This window comes from Lactuca serriola, chromosome 1 (genome assembly GCF_051521515.1).
Source record: "Lactuca serriola cultivar US96UC23 chromosome 1, Lser_US96UC23_V15, whole genome shotgun sequence".
Classification (NCBI taxonomy): Eukaryota; Viridiplantae; Streptophyta; class Magnoliopsida; order Asterales; family Asteraceae; genus Lactuca; species Lactuca serriola.
The window spans coordinates 183209558-183233803 of NC_136408.1; the positions used below are offsets into that span (position 1 = coordinate 183209558).

Below are 24246 nucleotides of genomic sequence, written 5' to 3' on the forward strand. Positions count from 1 at the left end.
TGGATGAACCATCATTTGTTTCAATACAAAGTGTTCTCTTGCTTGGATCATGATTTTCTTCAACAAAGTTCAAATGGGGGCTTCAATCATAAGTGACCCGAATGAGAAATGCAACACCACCTACATAATAAAGCAAGACGTTCTATATCTTACTATACGGTGGACCATCTTGGGGGATCATTCTAAATATAATAACTATTCGTTCCCGAGTTCAACTTAACGAGAAAAAAGAAAGAAAATAGGTGGAAATGAGAAGAAAATAAAAGAAATTGATGTTCTCGAGTTTCATTCAAGGAAGGAAGTGAAATGATCACTTTCCATCCTAACTTTCTTTCTGATGTGAGAGGATTTGGAAAGAAAGACCAAAATAATCACTTCTCTCAAATTAAGAAACACATATAAAATTTTGTTTTCATTTCCTTTTTATTCTTTTTCTCTCATAACTTTCTTTTCTTTTCTATTTCTTTTATTTTCTTTTAAACTCAGAAACTAGACGTTAAAAATAAAACAAAAAATAATAATTTGTAACACAAGAGATCAAACTAAAATAAAGAGATCAAACTAAAATAAAATGATAGTATATGAAGTGTAATTATTACGATTGCTAGTTTGGTAAAACAAAAAATAATAATTTGTAACGCTAGAGATCAAACTAAAATAAAATGATAGTAAAGTGTAATTATTCCGATTGCTAGTTTGGTAACTGGCTGACAATGACAACAGTGACTTGTTTTTGAATAGCTATTACAACAGTGACCTGAGGGCTTTATAAGCATATGAATGTGTCATCTTCAAGAGTGATAACAAAAGAACGTTTCAATACGAAGTGTTTTCTTGTTCGGATCATGATTTTTGTCAATGGAGTTCGATTTTTGTCAGATTCATCTCCAGTTGAGGTTATTTCCCGTTTGCGATCTGCATCTTTTCTCCTATTTATACAGCATCATTCGTAAAACCAAACTGTTATGATGATTACGCAGAAAAATTGATTGTTTAATGTTGAAATCAACTAATCTAGTTAGTTTTGAACGTGAATCGGTTTACGTGTTCGGATAGAGATAAAATGGTAGACGTAGGTGCAGTTGGATTTCTTTTTATTGCTGCACGGATTGAAATTTTGATAAGCACAACTTAGATCGAGGGCATAAAAATAAAATGGAACTGTCTGTGTGTATTACTATGTGAAAGACGGTAAACAAAAATGACCCCCTTGTGACGATTACAAAAATCCCAATTTGCCCACATGGTTTGCAAGCTATGATACTTCTCCCAGGTAAGCATTGGACCATAGAACTAGTACCTTTGAGACTGCTTTGTTCCTTCGATTTTCCATCCTTGTATCCAGTATAGGATTTTTATAAGACAGGAAGTAGTGTAGTTTCCAAGCTTTTTTCTTTAGCAATGATACATGGAATGCATTGTGTATTCTGGATGAAGGGGGTGGGGTATCTCTAATATATTATAAGCAACTTGGCCTACTTTTTCCAGGTTTTTAAAAGGTCCAGTCCACAATATCTAATTTAGGCTGAAAGATTTGGGGATTATATGTTGTAGTAACCAATTATGTTCTACATGTTACATTATCCTAGGATAAAGAAGGTTGAAATCTAAGTAGGTATGTGGCTATCAAACATGTTATTCAGGCACAAACTAGGTCTAATGATATTCTATTCTTGATGGATTACTTTCTGTCTTTTTTTTTATTTTTTTTATTATTATTATTATTATTATTTTTTTTTATAACTGTTGAAACTTGCAATAATGAGTAGGGTGTAATTGCATTACTGGAGCACCCTGATTTGGTATCTGCCTCACGCACATTCTGTGCTATACCAGAAAAGAAATTTTCGGTTTCTGAAGAATCTGGATCACAAGCTAAATGTGTGTATGTCTTTCAGAGAGAATATGCTACTGCAGATCCTTCACTTGTTGAGGTATTTTTTTTTGTATGCTTCTTCTTACTGAACTGAATCTGGCCATTCCACCACCTTCTTCTATGTATTCAGTTTATTGGTTCCAAACATTTTCCTTTTTGTTACAAAAGACTTGACTTTCTTTTTTGGAAAAGAGGTATTTTCTACTTTTGGAAATTGGACTATAAATCATAAAGAAAGACAACTTCACTTTCTAGTATAAACACCAACACGTCAACTCTTCTAGGAGTGTATAATGGAGCTTTGTTGTTATTTTAGAATTGTGAAAATGAGAAATAAGCTTTAGATTTAACATTTGATTCACTTGTGTGCCGATTATGAAGATTGTTGGCACTGATGAAGCAACAACCTGTGTTGGCATTGTCATTAGAAATTGCACAAGCGGCATGTAAGAATCCATTTCATCTCCTCATCTGACTCAAAAGATAGCATATCTGTTTGCTACTGCTTTGGGACCGATTTTGCAATTTTTTTGTCCCACCCAAGTCCACCTAATGTTAATGTATGTGCAAAAGACATAAAGAACAAACACAGCCTTAGCATCTTCATTACTATTTTTTTTTTGGTAATTTCTAATTTGACCTGCAGGACGTCTATTGGCCATTTGGATTCTCCAAAGGTTGTTGATATTGGCCTCTCCCAGATGTTGTCATTAGTTTCAGATAGTGATGATGACGCTATTTTGGATGTAATGTCCTCGTATAACCTTGTAGCTCTTTTTTAATCAGATATTTCATTCAGTATCTTGTTAAATCTGCTTATATGCGTGATTACAGGTTCATCTAGTTGGTGCATTTGAGGATTCTGCTCCTCAAGTCTGGTTCAACAGCCTCTACTTTGCCTTTAAATTTAAATTTTAAGAAATAGCATTGATTTTTATTTATTTATTATAGCATCCTTCTTCCTATTACAACACTGCTGTACTTTGTCCTCCAAATAAAAACCTAAAATTTAAAGTATAATAATGTCCTAATAAGAAAAATAAAATTGCTATAATTGGGTAGATAAAAAACACAATGTTGAAATTGAAAGAAATGGAATTACGTTGCATTAAGCCCTTTTTGTTAGAGGGTTACATCAGTATTCTATTTAATAAATACATAGTAGGTCCTCTCACCTTTACTTTACTTTACATATATGTATTTTGGAGCAGGGAAATGATGATACGGGATATTCGTTCCCACTGTGTATGAAAATAGTAGAGAAATTGGCAGAAAGCAAGGTGAAGTTTGAAATCCGAAATTTTCAAGTGCTTAAACATAACACAAGATGGGACTCTCAGGGAAATGCATATCCGATCTTCCATGGGCTACTGGTTAGTTGTTTCTAAAAAAAAACAAGTATAGCAATGAACAACAAGATTCAAGTAGCAACGATTCTATTCTATCCATTCGCATATATATATATATATATATATATATATATATATATATATATATATATATATATATATATATATATATATTGGATGGTAGTCAAAGAAACTGAAATTTTGGTTGGCAAGAAGAAATAGAATGGGGAACTAAGATCCCTTCTTTTGTATGATTAATTGTGTTTAGTTTGGTTTGGAACTAAAATCGGATAAAAAAGCCCTTACCTTACCCGTCTTACATCTTCCAGGTTTCTATCTCCGATGTCATTTGTTTCTTTTCTACCAGTTAGTTCATTCCGATTTGTTTGTAGACTTCCCTTCCTTTCCTCTCTCAGTCCCTCTCTGGCTCTCTGCTAATGCTTGCTTAAAGTTAAACAAACAGAATAATTATACTTTTTGTAATTTGGATTTAAATATTTATTACCTGATCAAGGTTTTGTTTATAGTTATGAAACTATTATGTTGTTTTCTTCTTAGTTTTACCAAACAAAGAGTACTATAGATATAATTTGCTGAGTCCCGTTCTACTTTGTCCCTGTCTCGCTTAGCAGATGCTAGCTTAACTGGAATTCAAGAGAAGATCTGGTTGCCAAATGGATGGATTGGAATTCAATTTTATATTTTTCTTGTTATTAAACAGACTAGGATTCCATTTGTTTCAAAAACATTTATTATCTCTGTGGAGACTTTGTAGTAAAGGGAAAGGTTTTATTTATTTATTTATAAATAAATTAATGTTCAGGTGGAGATGTCAAACGGTAGAGTTGTCCCAGGCAGTTTTGATGCAAGCACAAGATGTCCAGATGAAATCATTCGGAGGATCCGGTTAGGTGCTTCCTTTGGGCCTGGGCCCCCCCGCTTACTAGACACATATCAAACCCAAACCGATCGATTCCTCATCCCACCTTTTTCTTGGTAAACCTTTTCTCTTTCTCTTCCTACAACACAACACAACACAACACAACACAACAACTTGTACTCTGTTTCACCTCATCATCCACAATAGTTCCTTCTAGAAAGCTTTTCATGTCCTGTAAGTGGCTTTCTAGGGCTATCTTTGATGTCTGTTTTTTACTCTTTTTTTTGTCTGTCTCTGTCTAATCCCAGTCCCAGTTCCATTGGCAATATATTCTCTCATTTGGTTTTGTGTTTCAAAACTCCTTATTCACTTATTGGCTTTTTAAAAAGTCAATAAGCTAAAAAGAGTGTTTGTCTAAACAAAATAGCTTCTCACCTCCTCTAATAAGGAGTTTTCAACAAGTCACTGCCTCCTAAGTCCTCATGACTTTTTAAGATAAAATGACTATAATAGCTTTTGTGAACTTTCTCTTTCTCTTTTCCTTCCCTTCTCTCTTTCCATGCTGATGCCCCTTTTAGTCATTTTATGAATATAAAGCTTCTTACCACCACATAAGTTAATCCAAATATTTTTTCATTTAAGCTATAATAAGCATTTTTACCAAAAAGTGTTTTTTGTTTTGAAACACAAAACCAAACACCCCAGTAAACAATTCCTTACCTAACAATAATCTTAGAATAATCAATTAGTTATCTATTAATCATGCATTATGGCCTGTTAAACTGCTTCTTATTCATTCATTCATTCATTATTATTATCATTATTATTTTTTTCTGGGTGTTTTCATTTGCAAATGGCCTTTAAGAAATTATATACAACCGTGCAAACGGGTTAAATGTAAGAAATAGCAGCCTACTTCCCTTGATTTGTTTATTACACCATCCTACTTCTTGTTCTTCCTATTACAGTATTGTACTTTAAAAAATCTACCTGACTATAGCTGGATAGATTTTTCAAAGTATAATGTCCTAGTAAGAAAAAAGATGACAGTGGGTAGATTCTTTAAAGTACAATGCCTTAATAAGAAAATAATTGAAAGCAGCAATGCCTTAATAAGGTAATAAATGAAAGTACAATGCTATAATATACAAATAAATGACAGTAGATTGCCATTTCATGCATTTAGCCTCCATGCAAAGTACGGAGCTTGGAGAATGTCATTTCTAAACTTGAAATATGAAGTATGGAAGATGGTATAATGGTAAAAGCAAAAGTTGTGGCTAGTAATATTTCCACACAATCACACATACACATAAAAAGATAACAAATAGAAATAATTATGAGTCTCTAATTAAATATTAAGGTTAAATGCAAGAAATAACAATGGATTTTCATTGATGTGTTCATCATAACAGCCTGCTTTTATTTCTTCCTATTACAACAAATCTACCCAATCATAGCAATGTCATTCAAATTCAAATCAATTTTCACTGTTGTAGTATGATAGGTTTTTCAAAGTATATTGTCCTAACAAGGGAAAAAAGTGAAAGTACATTGCTATAGTTGGGTAGATTTTTTTTTTTCAAATAATTAGAAAAAAACTGAAAGTTCAATGATGTGATATATGAAAGAAATGAAAGTAGGATGCTTTAATTCACAATTAAATGAAAGTATGTTATTATTAACAGGACCATGCAGCAATTACGTTTTGCCTTGGTTATGAGACACCGTTCTGATCTGGAAATTCTTCTTACTACTTCAACATCACCTTCTGCCGAGGGCCCAGATTTTGTTGCTACTCAGAAAAGGTATATATATATATATATATATATATATATATGTTTGTGTGTATGTGTGCATGCATGTATGCATGCATAGTGTTTTTTACACGTGATGGAATTGGAGAAATTTTTTAGGGCTTTTCGTTTATGAGGTGGGCATTTACGTCCTTTGCACAAACAAGAGATGGAGAGTAGGTCCCTTGTTCCACCTTTGTGGGACAAAATTGCAATTTTGTTTCCATTGTCATCGGTCTCAATCCAATGCATGCCAAACGTAATAGAACTTGTTTTGTACCGTTTTCCTATTTTTGATAGCTAAATTCTGTCTTTGTAATTATTGGATTTTATTTACTGGAATCCTTCTTTTAGGGTATGGGAGTATCTAATCCAACACCCAGATTGGAAAGAAACTTTTCCTTCAAAGCTGCCGCGTGTATTTCAGAGGATTGAAAGCGGGAATTGGTCCTTGTCATCGGAAAGATAGTTGGGATTAATGACTTATTATTGCAAGAATTAGCAATGTACTTGTTATTGAGTTGTGTGATATAGCATCCTACTTGTATTTCTTTCTATTACATCACTCCGTTTTCTTATTAAGGCATTGTACCTGAAAAACTCACCTAATTATTGAATTACTAGATGATATTTCACACGTTGCGCAGTTATAATTAAAATACTGATATGCATTATAAAAAATGAGTATACAAAATTACTTTATTATGACATATTCCAAGTATTCCAAGTATTTTAAATAAATGATATGCATTGTTAGTAAGTTTAAATTAATAATTCTTAAACTAATTTATTATGAAATATTCCAAGTATTTTAAATAAATGATATGCATTATAAAAAATGAGTATACGAAATTACTTTCTAATTGATTTATGAGTATCAAATAATAGATATTATATTATTCTATTTAAAGTGACATTATCTTAATAGCCGTTATCCGTGTAAATAAAAAGTAATTTTTGTTTTTGTTAATTTGACATTTTGATTTAGTTTTTCCATTTATATTGTTTTACTATTTAAAAATTAGGCTTTGAATATATTATAAAAATTATGTTTTAAATTTAACATCATATTTAGATTAACAAACTAAGTATATTATATTGAGAATAACGAATTAATTTTGAAATTACAATAATATTAGATTTAATGTATTAATTTAAAAAAAGTTTAAAAGTTGGGGGTTTCAAATGAATGTCCACACGTTGCGTAGAAACACATATATAGTTGAAGTCTTTATATATATATATATATATATATATATATATATATATATATATATATATATATATAATATTGTTGTCAAATTTGATATAATAATATGTATATACTAAATTGATATAATATATTGATTATTTTGAATTATATGATAATATATACATCTATTATAAATGCATAATCTCAATCTTTTGAATGACTTCTACCCGTTAGTTACACATGAATAAAATTAAATATAATATATTGTTTAATGTTATTTATAGTTGTTGTTATTGTTAATTAATTTTTTAAAATTTATTTGCTTAATGTTTTAATTTATATTATTATAATTATTTAAAACATCAAACATTGTTTTTTGATTTTCAAGGTAACAATATAATAATTTATATAGAGTTATTTTAAACTATTGTTATTGTAAGTTATTTTAAGCTACTTATTTGAGAACTTTTAACGATTATAAAAATATCTTTAAGAAATATTTTAGTTAAATTGAGATTACAAATTAGTTTTTAGCATTTATCACTTTTAACTATTTAAAAAATATTCTTTGGTTTTTTAAGTGGAATTGAAATTTATATTTAAGTTGACACTATAATGTTATATTTAAATCAACAATTTAAGTATTTTATCCAAAACTGTTCAAAAGTTATAGCTTTAGAAAGACACTACAATTTATCACTTTTAACTATTTACAATTTATCACTTTTAACTTTAGAAACATAAATTTATAAGTAGAAGTAAATATATTATTTTAATATTGAAATTTAGTTTATATATGATTACACTTTAGGTTTGATATTTATTTAACCTTATTAACCAACTTATAATTATTATTAGAAAGAAATTGAAAAATCATGGGAGTTTCAAATGAATGTGGTGAAAGGAAAAATGCATGTGAGTTTTGAATAAATGCGATGAAAGGAAAACTACTTCCTTTATAAGTATACTAGGCGAATGCCCGCGCGTTGCGCAAAAACACCTATATAGCTGAAGTCTTTACAAATATATGGTTTTTTTAAATATAACGATAACGTTGTTGTTAAATTTGATATAATAATTTATATACTAAATTGATATAATATATTGGTTATTTTGAATTATATGATAATATATACATCTATTATAACTGCATAATCTCAATCATTTGAATAACTTCTATCCGCAAGTTACACATGAATAAATTAAATATAATATATGATTTAATATTATTTATAGCTGTTGTTATTGTTAATTAATTTTTTAAAATTTATTTGCTTAATGTTTTGACTTCTATCATTATAATTATTGAAAACATCAAACATTGTTTTTTAATTTTAAAGGTAATAATATAATCATTTATATAGAGTTATTTTTAATTATTTTTATTGTAAGTTATTTTAAGCTACTTATTTGAAAATTTTTAACGATTATAAAAATATCTTTAAGAAATAGTTAAGTTATATTGAGATTACAATTTGGTTTTTTACATTTATCACGGTAATTTATCACTTTTAACTATTTACAAAATATTCTTTAGTTTTTTTTAAGCGGAACTGAAATTTATATTTAAGTTGACATTGTAATGTTATATTTAAATTAAAATTTAAGTATTTTGTCAAAACTGTTCAAAAATTGTAGCTTTAAACTGATAATTGTTTACATACAACATATTAAATCTAATAAATTAAGTATAATATGTAAAAAGTTAAAGACATAACTTTATAAGTAGAAGTAGAGATATTATTTTAAAACTGAAACTTAGTATATTTATGATTACACTTTAGGTTTGATATTTATTTAATCTTATTAACCAACTTATAATCATTATTAAAAAAACACTATAATTAATCACTTTTAACTATTTACAAAATATTCTTTGGGTTGTTTAAGTTCAACTAAAATTTATATTTAAGTTGGCACTGTAATGTTATATTCAAATTAATAATTTAAAGATTTTAAACAAATTGTTCCAAAATTGTATCTTTAAAATGATAATGGTTTACATCCAACAATATATTAAAACTAATAAATTAAGTATAATATGTTAAAAGTTAAAAAAACATAACTTTATAAGTAGAAGTAAATATATTATTTTAATATTGAAATTTAGTTTATATATGATTACACTTTAGGTTTGATATTAATTTAACCTTATTAACCAACTTATAATTATTATTAGAAAGAAATTCAAAAGTCATGGGAGTTTCAAATGAATGTGGTGACTTTAAAATGATAATTGCTCGCATACAACAACATATTTAAACTAATAAGTTAACTATAATATGTTAAAAAGTTAACTTCATAATTTTATATATAGAAATATAATATGAGATTTTAATATTACAGTTTAGTCAATCGTTTGAATGACTTCTACCCGCAAGTTAAATATGAATAAAATTAAATATAATATATGGTTTAATATTATTTATAGTTGTTGTTATTGTTAATTAATTTTTTAAAATTTATTTGCTTAATGTTTTAAATTCTATCATTATAATTTTTTAAAACATCAAACATTGTTTTTTATTTTAAAGGTAGCAATATAATCATTTATATATAGTTATTTTTAATTATTGTTATTGTAAGTTATTTTAAGCTACTTATTTGAAGACTTTTAACGATTATAAAATTATCTTTGGGGAATATTTTAGTTAAATTGAGATTACAATTTAGTTTTTGCATTTATCACTACAATTTATCACTTTTAGCGATTTACAAAATATTTTTTGGTTTTTTTAAGTGGAACTGAAATTTATATTTAAGTTGATACTGTAATGTTATATTTAATTAATAATTTAAGTATTTTGTCTAAGCTATTCAAAAGTTGTAGCTTTAAATTGATAAAGGTTTACATACAACAACATTCTAAATCTAATAAATTAAGTATAATAAACTAAAAGTTAAAGACATAAATTTATAAGAAGTAAAAATATTATTTAACTTTAGGTTTGATATTTATTTAACTTTATTAACCAACTTATAGTCATTATTAGAAAGACACTACAATTTATTACTTTTAACTATTTACAAAATATTTTTTGGGTTGTTTAATTTAAACTAAAATTTATATTTAAGTTGACCCTGTAATGTTATATTTAAATTAACAATTGAAGTATTTTATACAAATTGTTCCAAAATTATATCTTTAAAATGATAATGGTTTACATCCAATACTATATTAAAACTAATAAATTAAGTATAATATGCTAAAAGTTAAAAAAAAAACATAACTTTATAAGTAGAAGTAAATATATTATTTTAATATTGAAATTTAGTTTATATATGATTGCATTTTAGTTTTGATATTTATTTAACCTTATTAACCAACTTATAATTATTATTAGAAAGAAATTGAAAAGTCATGGGAGTTTCAAATGAATGTGGTGAAAGGAAAAATGCATGAGGGTTTCAAATGAATGTAACATCCAAAATTTCAAAACAATTAAAACTTTTCAAAAACCACTCATTTTAATAATGTTGTTACAAAAAGGTTTTCAATACATTATTTAACAGAATATTTCCCAGGTTCAATTCATAAAACACCAACGCGAGGAACGGTACGATCACGCCTTTGCCTTGCCACAGACTCTTGAGAGCCTGAAACATAAAACCACAACTGTAAGCCCGAAAGCTTAGTGAGATACCCCTAGAATACCAACCACATATACGCCTTTCCAGGCCCTGACCTTCCGGTCCATCACACAACATATTGCCTTCCGGCCCATAACATATCGCCTTCCGGCCCATAACATATCGCCTTCCGGCCCATAAGCATAAAATGCATATATAACATAACAATAATAATCATATAGCGGTTCATAGACAACAATCGATCAACAGATCACATATCATAGCATTACTCTAAACAAGATACCGGTCTGGCCGGTCACTAGCATAACATTACCCTATGAATCAGTCAACATACTAAATGCATACATACGCCTTTCCAGGCCATGACCTTCCGGTCCACATAGTAATGCCTTCCGGCCCATAACATGTATTGCCTTCCGGCCCATAACATATAACAACTGACAACTACCCGGATTTCCATCCGATAAAAGGGTTGGCATTGGTGCCATAAACCCTAGCGATATAGTGAGGATAACTCACCTCGAAACTGCCGACTGAACAGATAGCTCAAGCTACTCCGATCACTGATACGATCTCCACCTCTGGATAGCCACCAATGCACTGAACTCAAACAATAAACAACAATTACCAGAATACCCCTGGAACCACTGGTCAATCCTTGGTCAAAGACAAGGTCAAAGTCAACCCCTGACTGACCCTACTCGCCGAGTCAACCCTATGACTCGCCGAGTCCCCATACTCAGAACTTCACTCAACCCGCGATCTAACTCGCCGAGTCACCCCAAGACTCGCCGAGTTCAATGACTCTGAGTCCACTCGCCCTTAACTCACCGATTCCTTAAGACACCCTTTCTACACGTCGAGTATCCCCTTTTTACTCGACGAGTTCCTCCTGGAAGAATCGCGGGGCCACCCCGACTCAACTCGCCGAGTCTGAAGAACAACTCGACGAGTCCCAGTTATTCTTCAAGCTACTCGCTGAGTCTGTTCATCGGACTCGTCGAGTCCATGCCATGCAGTCGATCAAACTGCTTCCTGAGATAAGTATCGTCCCGAAATACACAAGCATGGGACCTTCTGGACCTCTAAGGTCCTAATACAGGGTTATAGTCGTTTGGGTAACAAGGCAATAATCCATCTAATCACCAAATGGGTTCCATAAACCCTAGATCCATACACACATCAATATAACAGAAATGATCCGAAATATTACCTGAATAACGCACTCTCTGTGTCCCCAAACCTCAGAATTCGAACCCCTTGCAGTTCCTTTAGCCAAGACTCCCCTCCTCCTTGCACCACAATTTCTTCAAATCACCAATGGCCTTCAATCTTGCTCTAGATGCCCACAGCCGCTTAGGGTTCTTCTCAGAAGACTAAAAGACGGACAATGACGGCATAAAGTGCGTTATATACGACCCAAACCTGAACGGTTAGGGTTTTCGCTAAACAACGTAGACTCGCCGAGTCCATATCGGACTCGTCGAGTCCAGTCGCGAACCCGCGACCCGGTCTGCGATCCTACTCGGCGAGTCTAGGCTCCAACTCGCCGAGTCCCCTCTTAAAACACCCCCAAAATCATAATTATATCAATATTTGAAATTACGGGCTGTTACAATGAATGTGGTGAAAGAAAAAAAATGTTCCCTTTATAATATAGTATGATATGATATGATGATAAGACAAGGTGAATACCTGCGCGTTGCACATAATACAACAATATATTTGAAATTTTTACAAATATATGTCTTTTAAATATATTAATGACGTTGTTGTTAGCTTTTATATAATAAATCTTATAATAAGTTCGTATAAATATTGTTTGTTTTGAATTATATGATAATGTAGACATCTTTTAAAATTCTATAATCTCAATTTTCTGATTGGCCTCTACCTGCGAGTTACTTATTAATAAAATTAAATATAATATGTTGTTTAATGATATTTATAGTTGTTGTTATGATTAATTAATTTTAAAAAGTTTATTTGCTTAAGATTTCAATTTCTATCATTTTTTAATTATTTAAAACATCAAACATTGTTTTTGTTTTTAAATGTAACGATATAACTTTTGTATATAATGTTAATTTTAACTATTGTTGTTGTAAGTTATTTTAAATAACATATTTGGAAACTCTTAATTATTTTAATTTGGTTTTAGAAGTTTAACTTTTTTTAAATTTATTTGATGAATATTGTTGGTTTCTTTATTGCAATTATTTAAAACAACAAATATTGTTTTTGTTTTTAAAGTTAACATTATAATTTTTTATATAATATTAGTTTTAATTATTTTATTGTAAGTTATATTTAAGCTACATATTTAAAAATTCTTAATGGTTATAAAAAATAGTTTCATGGTTTTTTTGTTAATTTAGGATTACAATTTAGGTTTAACATTATAATTTGTAACTTTTAACTATTTATAGAATGGTCTATCGATTTTTTTCAAGTTTAACTGAATTTGTGAATTAAGTTAACCGTTTAACATTATATTGAATTTAATAATTTAACTATTCTGCATAAAATCATAAATTATATAAAAGTTGTGACTTTAAAATGACAATTTCTCACATACAACAACATATCTAAACTAATAAGTTAGCTATAATATTTTTACAAGTTAAAGTCATAATTTTATAAATAGAAGTAAAATATAATATTTTAATATTGTAGTTCAGTTAATTTATGGTTAGAATCTAGTTGTTGCATTAATTTAACATTATTAACCGATTTATAATAATTACTAAAAAGAAATTGAAAAGTCATGGATGTTTCAATTGTATGTGTGCAAGTAAAAATGCCTCATTTATAAATATACTAGACGAATACCCGCGCGTTGCGTAGAATACAACAATATATTTGGAATCTTTACAAATATATATATATATATATATATATATATATATATATATATATATATAGGGAAGGGTTATTTGGAAAACAAAAAAACCCTAAAAATCATAAAAATGCATAAAAAAAATACTTAGAGTTCACAAAACTTTTTTTTTGAAATAATCGCAGCTTTTTATACAAAATCGGTGAAAAAAATTTTGAAATATTTTTTTTACAAAAAAAAAAAAAGAAATTGATTTTTTTTTCAGTGAATTTTAACAAAAACTTGCGATTTTTTATAAAAAAAATTTGTGAGCTCTAAGTATTTTTTATGCATTTTTATGATTTTTAGGGTTTTTTTGTTTTCGATAGAACCTAAACATATATATATATATATATATATATATATATATATATATATATATATATATATATATATATATATATATATATATATATATAAGGCATACACGATTACACGTGGACCCTTGCAAGATCAAAGCGATAGAGAATTGGTCTGCATCGAAGACGCTCACAGAAATCCGACAATTCTTGGGTCTCGCTGGCTATTATCGCAGATTTATCCATAATTTCTCCAGAATTGCCAAACCCTTAACCACTCTGACTCAGAAAGGCGTACCCTTTTGTTGGAGTGAGAAACAAGACACTACGTTCCAAATGTTGAAGCGGGCCCTATGCAGTGCACCTATCTTGTCCCTGCCTGAAGGGACGGAGGACTTCGTTGTCTACTGTGATGCATCTAATCAGGGCCTAGGCTGTGTGCTCATGCAGCGAGGAAAGGTCATCGCCTACGCCTCGAGACAGTTGAAAACGCACGAGGTCAATTACACAACTCACGATTTAGAGTTGGGAGCAGTGGTCTTTGCGTTCAAGATCTGGAGACATTATCTCTATGGAACCAAGTGCACTATCTTCACTGACCATAAAATTTTACAGCATATCTTTGACCAGAAGGAGCTAAACATGAGGCAACAACGATGGGTTAAGCTACTCAGTGATTACAAATGCGAAATCCGCTACCATCTCGACAAGGCCAATGTGGTGGCAGATGCTCTCAGCCGAAAAGAGTACTCAGGTCGTAGAGTGAAGGCACTGACCATGACTATCCATTCCCATTTATCCGTGCAAATCAAGGAGGCTCAGCTGGAAGCCTTAAAACCAAAGAACATGTCGGGTGAAGCCTTGAGAGGAATGGAAAAGAACCTAGAGATCAAGGGAGACGGAGTCTATTATTTCATGGATCGGATCTGGACCCCAAAGTTCGGTGGTTACAGAGAGGTTATAATGAATGAAGCTCACAAGACTAGATACTCCGTTCACCCAGGTCCGGACAAGATGTACTTCGATCTCAAGAAACTGTATTGGTGGCCGAACATGAAAGCAGAGATCGCTACCTTCGTGGGCAAGTGCCTGACTTGCGCCAAGGTGAAGGTCGAATATCAAAAGCTGAGAGCCTGTGTGATTGACTTTGGAAAGGCATGGGATATCCATTTACCCCTTGTCGAATTTTCATACAAAAATAGTTATCATACGAGCATAAAGGCTGCTCCATTTGAAGCCCTCTATGGCCGTAAGTGCAGGTCCCCTCTGTGCTGGGCTGAAGTTGGCGACACACAGTTAGCTAAAGGACGAGTTCCTGAAAGCACTCTCACAGGTACGGAAATCATACGAGAAACGACAGAGAAGATCGTTCAGATTCGTGAACGATTGAAAGCCTCTAAAGACCGACAGAAAAGCTACGCTGACAAAAGGAGGAAACCTTTGGAATTCCAGGTAGGAGACCACGTTCTATTGAAGGTCTCACCTTGGAAAGGCTTGATACGCTTTGGAAAGCTAAATCCAAGATACGTAGGGCCTTTCGAGATTCTCGCCAGAATCGGCCCTGTAACTTACAAACTCAATCTACCACGTGAACTTAGTAACATACATCCAACCTTCCACGTCTCGAACTTGAAAAAGTGTCTGTCCGATGAGACTCTTGCTATTCCACTCGACGAGATCGAGATCAACGAGAGCCTCAACTTCGTGGAAGAACCGATAAAAATCATGGACCGAGAGGTCAAACAAACGAAACAAAGTCACATACCCATGGTGAAAGTTCGCTGGAACACCAAGCGAGGACCTGAATTCACATGGGAACGTGAAGATCAGATGAAACAAAAGTACCCACATCTTTTTCCATGATTCACAAGTATCTTTCTTACATTAAATTTCGAAACGAAATTACCTCTAACGGGGGGATGATGTGACAACCCGATATTTCAACTCTATGTAATGACCTACAAAGTCAAGTATTGTAACCACTTTTGATATGATGAAATTAACTTCGAAAATAAAATGTACAAATGTCTTTATTTGGGTTACCTATTATACTAGATATTGTCTCAAGGTTTACAGAAATACTAAGAACACTAAAATCCGAGTTATAACGAAGAAGTTATGACCATTCTAAGATTTCCGACAAAATCGGCAACACCGATTAAACGAAAAACATGAAGTTTCAATTCAATAGTTTTTAGCCTTAAGTATCTAAATGAAAGTTGTAGATATCATTAAACCGTGAGCGTACATAAAAAGAACGTCTAAATCTGACTTCGTATGAGGAAGTTATGATTTTTCCAAGATCCGGATATAGCAGTAGACAACTAAAAACTCGAAATAGAGATTGAGAGACTTTTGGCCAAAACAACCTAAATGAGAATCGAAGGTCTCAACAATAGTAGCGCAACAATGAAAAGTCTGACGAAAACGGACATCGGATGAAGAAGTTATGGATTTTTAACGAAATTTTCGTGTCCTGGCCCGTTAAAAATAAAGTCAAAATTAGCCAATGAAGTCTAAACGAGAGTTGTAGAGTATATTCTCACCTACGTGCGCATATAAAGAACGTCGAAAACGGAGCTCGTACGTGAAAGTTACGGATTTTACAAGTTTAAGGCTCAAAATCCGAGGCTGTCAGGTCTACCACGACGTGGCACAATTCGCCGCGACCCGGCCAGTGACTGAGAGCGTCCAATCAACGGAAGAGGATAAGGCTGACTCACCACGACGTGGCACTCAAAAAATGGCCCTATAAATAGATTTCAATGGCTCCGGGTTTCATTGCTCAGTTCACTTCTCTCTCGCACCGAAACTCTGCGTTTAAGCCCCCGAGACCTTCCCGAAGCTCCAGTTTTCACACTCAAGTTCCGAAGGAAGGTTCTACACTCCCGAGACTCCCGAGATTCCCAAGAATCCCGAGAAAATCAACTTTTCCAAGTCAAAGTTCTGCTCGATTATCATCTCGCTTTCTCCAATCAATCAAGTGAGTTCATACCCCTATAATCTACACTTTTAAATGTTCTATAAATGCTTTTATACGCTTTTAGGGGGGGGGGGGAATACAAGTAAACACACGTTTATTATCATGTGTTACATAAAGTTTCATTATACACTTTTTATCAAATGAATCATATGTAATTTATAACTACTATATGGAAACTTTCGTATGCAAATATATCACGATAACATCTTGTCTTTTGAAATGAAATATGTTGTTACATATATACAAATCAAACAATTTGTTTATACTTTATGTATATGTGTCCATCTTTGGCACTACAAAAGTTATACTTTTCATAACAAGTGAGCATTTCACTAGGGTTTACTATACAAACGAAACACACTTTTGGAAAACTATAATAGGTATAGTTTTACGAGAACATCATGAACTTCTACATCCTAGAAACACTATCTCAAGGAGATACTTTCATATACAAGAACAAACGAACATTTTCATACGTAAATCTGTTTTATACTAAGTTTTGTGAGACATTAAACTTCACGTACGTTCGAGTACACATTTCAAGTCCTATATTATATACCAGAATCCCTTGGAGGGGGAGCATGGTGTTTGTGTATTGATCTATACGAGATTGATAACCCCACGCCCTGACTCTTAGCTATAGTACACCATTTGGGGTGACAAACGTCAGCACATTCCAACGCCTGAAAAACGTTGTGTATAGGCCGTCCTAGCCAATAGCATGTTTATAAAACTCACATGGAGTATTAAAAACACATTGATTTACGGGGTTTTCAGACGTCTTGGCAACTTTATACGTACATAAATTGACTATTCTAGGCATGAAAAACATTATTGTGTTACAGTTTTGGAACTTCTAAACTGCAACCCACATACAGAAAAACATCGAATTTCTAGAAACTAACATTGGTCTTGGTAGAAGGCTACATTTATACTAGTAGAAAATATGAGATTTTCTAGGAACAAAGAAACAAAAACAAACCATTTCATTTTAGTTCATACAAACATTGTCATTAAATACTTATGAAACTCACCAGCTTAAATGTTGATCTACTCTTTCAAAACTACTTGTATGTCCCAGGGATTCAGTAATTATAGGTAACAAGCAGCTTTTGAAGAAGGGACGCTGCGATGCCAAATTAAATTCATATTTTGATATCATATTGTAATTGGTTTTGAACATGTACCTTTCAACAATGTAAACTTTCAATTATATATATGATGGTTATATTGCTTCCTTTACTATGTATTCAATTGTTACGGTACTACATGAAGTCATCCGCCCTCGAACGTTTTCTGTCACACCCCAAAACCACGAACGGCGGAAATGTTCAGGGGTGGAGGACGTCATGTACAGTATCACAATAGTGTAATATAATAAACAAGCAACAACATCATCCATTGCATTATAAGTAAAGTTTTAATACATGTGTGTTCTTTCATTGTAGTAAGACACCAAAAATATACAATCAAAATAAAAGACGAGACTTGTCTGCTCCATCTTCTCAAAACCTGGCCATTGTACCTATCTACTGTTGACCTGAGAATACAAATTATTTTGAAAGAGAGTATCAGCTTTAAAGCTGGTGAATTCATAAGTAATTAAGTGTCATTGTCTTGCTTATGAAAATCTGTTATGAAGGCCATGTAAACCTTTAAATGAAAATGTTGATGTAAGTATGAAACCCTAGAAAATCCCTTATTTTCTATAAGTATGAAATGTAGTCTTCTACCAAGACCCGAATGTTTTGTTATGACAATGTAGTCTTCTACCAAGACCCGAATGTTTTGTAAGTAAAATGATAGTTTTTCCTTTAATTGTTTAGTACTAAAGTACTTAGTCTAACTCATCGTTTATGTGAAAGTATCACAAAATAAAGTAAACAGGAAAATGGTACTACTGTAAGTGTTGTCACTGGGTACTAGGACTAACACAACATCGCATTAAGCGAAATATGTAACCTAATGAACATCAGAAGATTGTCCAAAAAAGTAATAATGTAAGTGTCATCGCTGGGTACTAGGAGTAACACAACATCGCAATAAGCGAAAGGTACAACCTTATGAACAATCGAAGATTGTCCACTTGTCCTCTGTAGCAGCAGCAGGTGGGTGGAGGGGTTAGCCCTGATTATCGATCTACCTAGTATAAGTAGTAACCTTAGACCTCCGTAGATGGTCATCGACCACTGGTGCTAATCAGTGGGGTTCGGAATGGTAAGTCCCGCCGAGATATCCCATTGAACCGGGATAGGAAAGATAATTTACACAGAAAGTACTAATAAATCATCCTCGTAGTTCTAAGTACAAGTATCCAGGTAAGTGAATACAGGATAATGCACCTATGTAAAAGTGTTCCTATATGGTATTCATGTAATTGTGTTCATGTAATAGGTAAGTATATGTAAACATATTCATGCATCAGGTAAGCATATGTATAAGTAATCACGTATCAAGTAATGTACTAGTATAGACTCATGAATGAACTGACTCTTGTGTGATTCCTTGTAATAGGAATAATGTTTGATATCTTCAAATTATCCCTATGATAATTTACTGAATGGTAATTAGCTGTTCAAGTAGGTTTAAACACTCTTACTACTCAAGGGTGTGAGAAACTAAATGAAAGATGTAAACTATAACATCAATACATATATAAGAATATAAGTGTATATGCATAGTTTAGTTCAAGAATGTAAAATGGTTTTGTAAGACATCTTATGGGTTTTGAACAATAATTAACAATGATTTGATGTCATTTTAATTAAACATTTCAAAAGTAAAACATTTGATAACAAATTATTTTTAAGATTTAAAACCATTTCATGCATCACATTTTGTAGTATGTGAAATCTGTTAAATGACAAACACAGTTATAAAATACATATCAATGATTTAATAACATGTTTGTTTCTACTTGTATTCCCCCCCCCCCCATTTAAGCATTGAAAATCATTTAAAACATTGGTTAGGGGTATGAACTCACCTGTAGTTGGTGGTTCGGATGAACTGAACGGTATAGGATTGCTAGATGTCAAGCGAGGACTTGTACACACACTACGATCCTAATGAACATATAATCATACATATGTGCACTCAATTAGTCTCAAATTACTAATTGATAATGTTAAGACATCCTAGACATAATAAACACTTTATATAAGTGTTTTAAGCCCTAAGGATTGCATCTAAGCTATTGTGGGACAAGGCACTTGTGTTTAGGGTTCCAAAGGACCCCATATATGAGTTTACTCCTCATATACTAACACACATGGAGTTTACGGTTGTAAACTCTTGAGTTTACGGCCGTAAATTCCCAACCATGGGTGTATTGTGTGTTTTGAAGTTCCAAATGATTCCTAGAATTATTCCCACTTGGTGGTTATATTCTTGGAAGGGTTTAAGGCATAGAAACACTCCATTTAGGAGTTTACGGCCCTAAGGCCATTTCCCTTATAGTTTGCGGCCGTAAACTCTTAAGTATGGGAGTTTTTGATGCTTTCAAGTCTCTTGCACATGTGGTATAGGTTCTAGGCTTTTATTCCATGCATATGAAGACCCTTGACACACTTTGGTGTCCTTAAATCGTGTTTACGGCCCATGAACCATTTCATGGCCGTAAACTCATCTTTAAATGTGATATTGATGTGATTAAGGCCTTAGATTAAATGGGAACAAGTCTAGTTAGAAGTCTAAGGCTTTAGGTGCCTTAAAAGCACCATTTTGAGCTTGAATTTGGAGTTCACGGCCTAAGATATTCTTGGGCCGTAAACTCCCAAACTTGGGTGATCTTTGCTTGATTTCATGTCCCTAATACACATATAAATGAGTCTAAGGCTGTAGCATAACACAAGGGTCGGTCTCGGCTTTGTTTCGGGAGTTTACCGCCCAAGAACACCTTGGGGAGTAAACTCCTAAATCTAGTGATTTAGCCTTCTAAATCATTTTATAAACACATATTAAGCTTTCTAACACTACTAGAAAGAGGTACTCACGTTTTGGTATAAAAACCCAAAGATCCGTGAGAGAGAAAATGGCTCTAGTTGGAAATGCGAATAATGAATGAATTTGGTTCAGAAATCTATTTATAGTCCTGAGATATTTTTGGCAGAAAATATTTTTATTCCCGAAATGATCTCTAATATAATAGAGTGTTGGAATATAAGTGTTTCACAAAACCCTAGTGCACCCACTCTCCTGATATTTCCTGAAGTGTAAACCCTGAATTATTCAAACTTACACTAAAAAGTCTGAAAATTAACTGTGACTGCTATAACTTCTATTGAAGTGATATAGTTTGTACAGAATGGAAATTTCGGGTTGTCACATCATCCCCCCGTTAGAAGGAATTTCATCCCGAAATTAGAATTTAAGCAATTAAGAAGTTACAAATAACTAAGCGAAAGGTGAGGGTATTTCAGTTTCATATGATCCTCACGTTCCCAAGTGAATTCCGGTCCATGCTTTGCGTTCCAGCGCACCTTCACTATCTGGATACGGCTCTATTTTGTTTGCTTGACCTCTCGGTCCATGATCTTTACTGGTTCCTCCACGAAGTTGAGGCTCTCGTTGATCTCGATCTCGTCGAGTGGAATAACAAGAGTCTCGTCGGACAGACACTTTTTCAAGTTCAAGACGTGGAAGGTAGGATGTACGTTACTGAGTTCGTGCGGTAGATTGAGTTTGTAAGCTACAGGGCCGATTCTCGCGAGAATCTCGAAAGGCCCTATGTATCTTGGGGTGAGCTTCCCACGCTTCCCAAAGTGTATCAAGCCCTTCCAGGGTGAGACCTTCAGTAGGACTCGGTCGCCCACCTGGAACTCCAATGGTTTCTTACGCTTGTCAGCGTAGCTTTTATGTCGGTCTCTAGAGGCTTTCAATCGTTCACGAATTTGAACGATATTCTCTGTCGTTTCCCGAATGATTTCCAGACCCGTGAGAGTGCTTTCGGGAACTCGTCCCTTAGCTAACTGGGTATCACCCACTTCAGCCCAACACAGAGGGGATCTGCACTTTCGGCCATAGAGGGCCTCGAATGGAGCTGCCTTTATGCTCGTATGATAACTGTTGTTGTAGGAAAATTCAACAAGGGGTACATGGGTATCCCAAGCTTTTCCAAAGTCAATCACGCAAGTACGCAACATGTCTTCCAAGGTTTGGATAGTTCTCTCACTTTTTCCGTCGGTCTGTGGATGGTAGGCTGTACTCATGTCCAGTCTAGTTCCTAGGGAACTTTGTAATGACTGCCAGAACCTCGAAGTGAATCTACTATCTCGGTCCGAGATGATAGATAAAGGAACCCCGTGCATCCTTACAATCTCCCTAATGTAAGTTCTGGTAAGTTTCTCCATCTTGTCTGTTTCTTTGATCGGTAGGAAGTGTGCAGACTTGGTCAGTCTATCGACGACGACCCATATGGAATCAAGTCCACCCGTCGTCTTGGGCAACTTGGTTATGAAGTCCATAGTGATCCGCTCCCACTTCCATTCTGGTATCTTCGGTTGTTGTAGAAGACCGGAGGGTTTCTGGTATTCGACCTTGACCTTTGCGCAAGTAAGGCATTTACTCACGAAGGTAGCAATGTCTGCTTTCATGTTAGGCCACCAGTATAACTTTTTAAGATCCAGATACATCTTATCTGAACCCGGGTGGACGGAATAACTAGTGTTGTGAGCTTCGGTCATGACCAAGTCTCTGAAGCCACCGTGTTTCGGTGTCCAGATCCGATCCATGAGGTACAAGGCTCCGCCACCCTTGACTTCCAAGTTCTTATCCATCCTTCTAAGGGATTCACCAGCCACGTTTTCAGGTTTCAAAGCGTCGAGCTGAGCCTCCTTTATTTGCGTGAACAAGTGTGAATGGATGGTTAGAGCCAAAGACTTGACCCTACGACCAGAATATTCTTTCCGACTTAGGGCGTCGACTACTACATTGGCTTTACCCGGATGATAACGAATATCGCACTCGTAATCACTGAGTAGCTCGACCCACCGTCGTTGTCTCATGTTGAGCTCCTTCTGGTCGAAAATGTGTTGCAGACTCTTATGGTCTGTAAAGATCGTGCTTTTTGTACCGTACATGTAATGTCGCCAGATTTTCAGAGCAAACATAACTACTCCTAGTTCCAGATCGTGGGTGGTGTAGTTAACCTCATGTGTCTTTAGCTGTCTCGAGGCATAGGCTATGACTTTACCTCGATGCATCATAACACATCTGAGCCCTTGGTTTGATGCGTCGCAATAGACCACGAAGTCTTCTATCCCTTCGAGGAGGGACAGTATTGGTGCGGTGCACAAGGCTCGCTTGAGCGTTTGGAACACTCTTTCTTGTTTCTCTTCCCAGTCAAAGACCACGCCCTTCTGGGTAAGTGTTGTGAGAGGTTTTGCTATGCGGGAGAAGTTCTGAATGAACCTGCGATAGTAGCCAGCTCGACCTAGAAATTGACGAATTTCAGTAGGTGTCTTTGGTGCTGACCAGTTCTCGATGGCCTTAATTTTGGAAGGGTCCACGTGTATACCTTCTTCGCTAACAACATGGCCCAAAAATTCGACTCGCCGAATCCAAAATTCGCACTTGGAGAACTTCGCGTAGAGCTTCTCCGATCGCAATGTTTCTAAGATTTTACGGAGATGTTGGCTATGTTCCTCCTTACTTCGAGAGTAGATAAGTATGTCATCAATGAAGACGATGACGAACTGATCCAAGTAAGGACGACATACCCTATTCATCAAATCCATGAATACTGCGGGCGCGTTAGTTAATCCGAATGACATCACTACAAACTCGTAGTGCCCATAACGAGTTCAGAAGGCTGTCTTAGGAACATCTTCCTCTAACACTCGTAGTTGGTGATATCCGGATCGCATATCTATCTTTGAGAAGTAGTTGGCTCCTTGAAGTTGATCAAACAAATCGTCAATACGGGGCAAGGGATAACAATTTTTAATTGTAAGTTTGTTAAGTTCTCTATAGTCGATGCACATGCGAAACGATCCATCCTTCTTCTTGACGAACAAGACCGGTGCTCCCCATGGTGAGAAGCTTGGTCGAATGAATCCCTTCTTGAGAAGTTCGTTAAGTTGACTAGAAAGTTCCTGCATTTCGGCCGGTGCCATACGATAAGGAGATTTGGCTACTGGGGTAGCTCCTGGCACTAAGTCGATTCTGAACTCAACTTGGCGTTACGGTGGTAAACCGGGAAGTTCTTCTGGGAATATGTCGGGGAAGTCGCGTACTTCAGGGATGTTCTGAATGTTTTTCGTTTCTTGACTTGTATCAACGACGTGTGTGAGGAATGCATGGTACTCCTTTCACAAGCACTTCTGAGCTTGAATGCACGAAATGGTGCGAAGGCTCGTACTAGGTTTGTCGCCGTAGATAATTAAGGTTTCGTTGTTAGGAA

The 24246-nt window shown here is 33.8% G+C and overlaps 1 protein-coding gene across 1 annotated transcript; it reads left to right on the forward strand.

Moving 5' to 3' along the window:
* The first annotated feature begins 728 nt into the window (after positions 1-728).
* On the forward strand, positions 729-6538 carry LOC145101875 (protein N-terminal asparagine amidohydrolase family protein). The gene is made up of 9 exons (XM_079039174.1): positions 729-896; positions 1770-1934; positions 2258-2322; positions 2523-2622; positions 2711-2749; positions 3088-3249; positions 4049-4221; positions 5794-5913; positions 6256-6538. Exons 1-9 carry the CDS (start codon positions 777-779, stop codon positions 6368-6370), a joined length of 1059 nt encoding a protein of 352 aa, XP_078895300.1. The 5' UTR covers positions 729-776; the 3' UTR covers positions 6371-6538.
* Positions 6539-24246: the final 17708 nt, after the last annotated feature.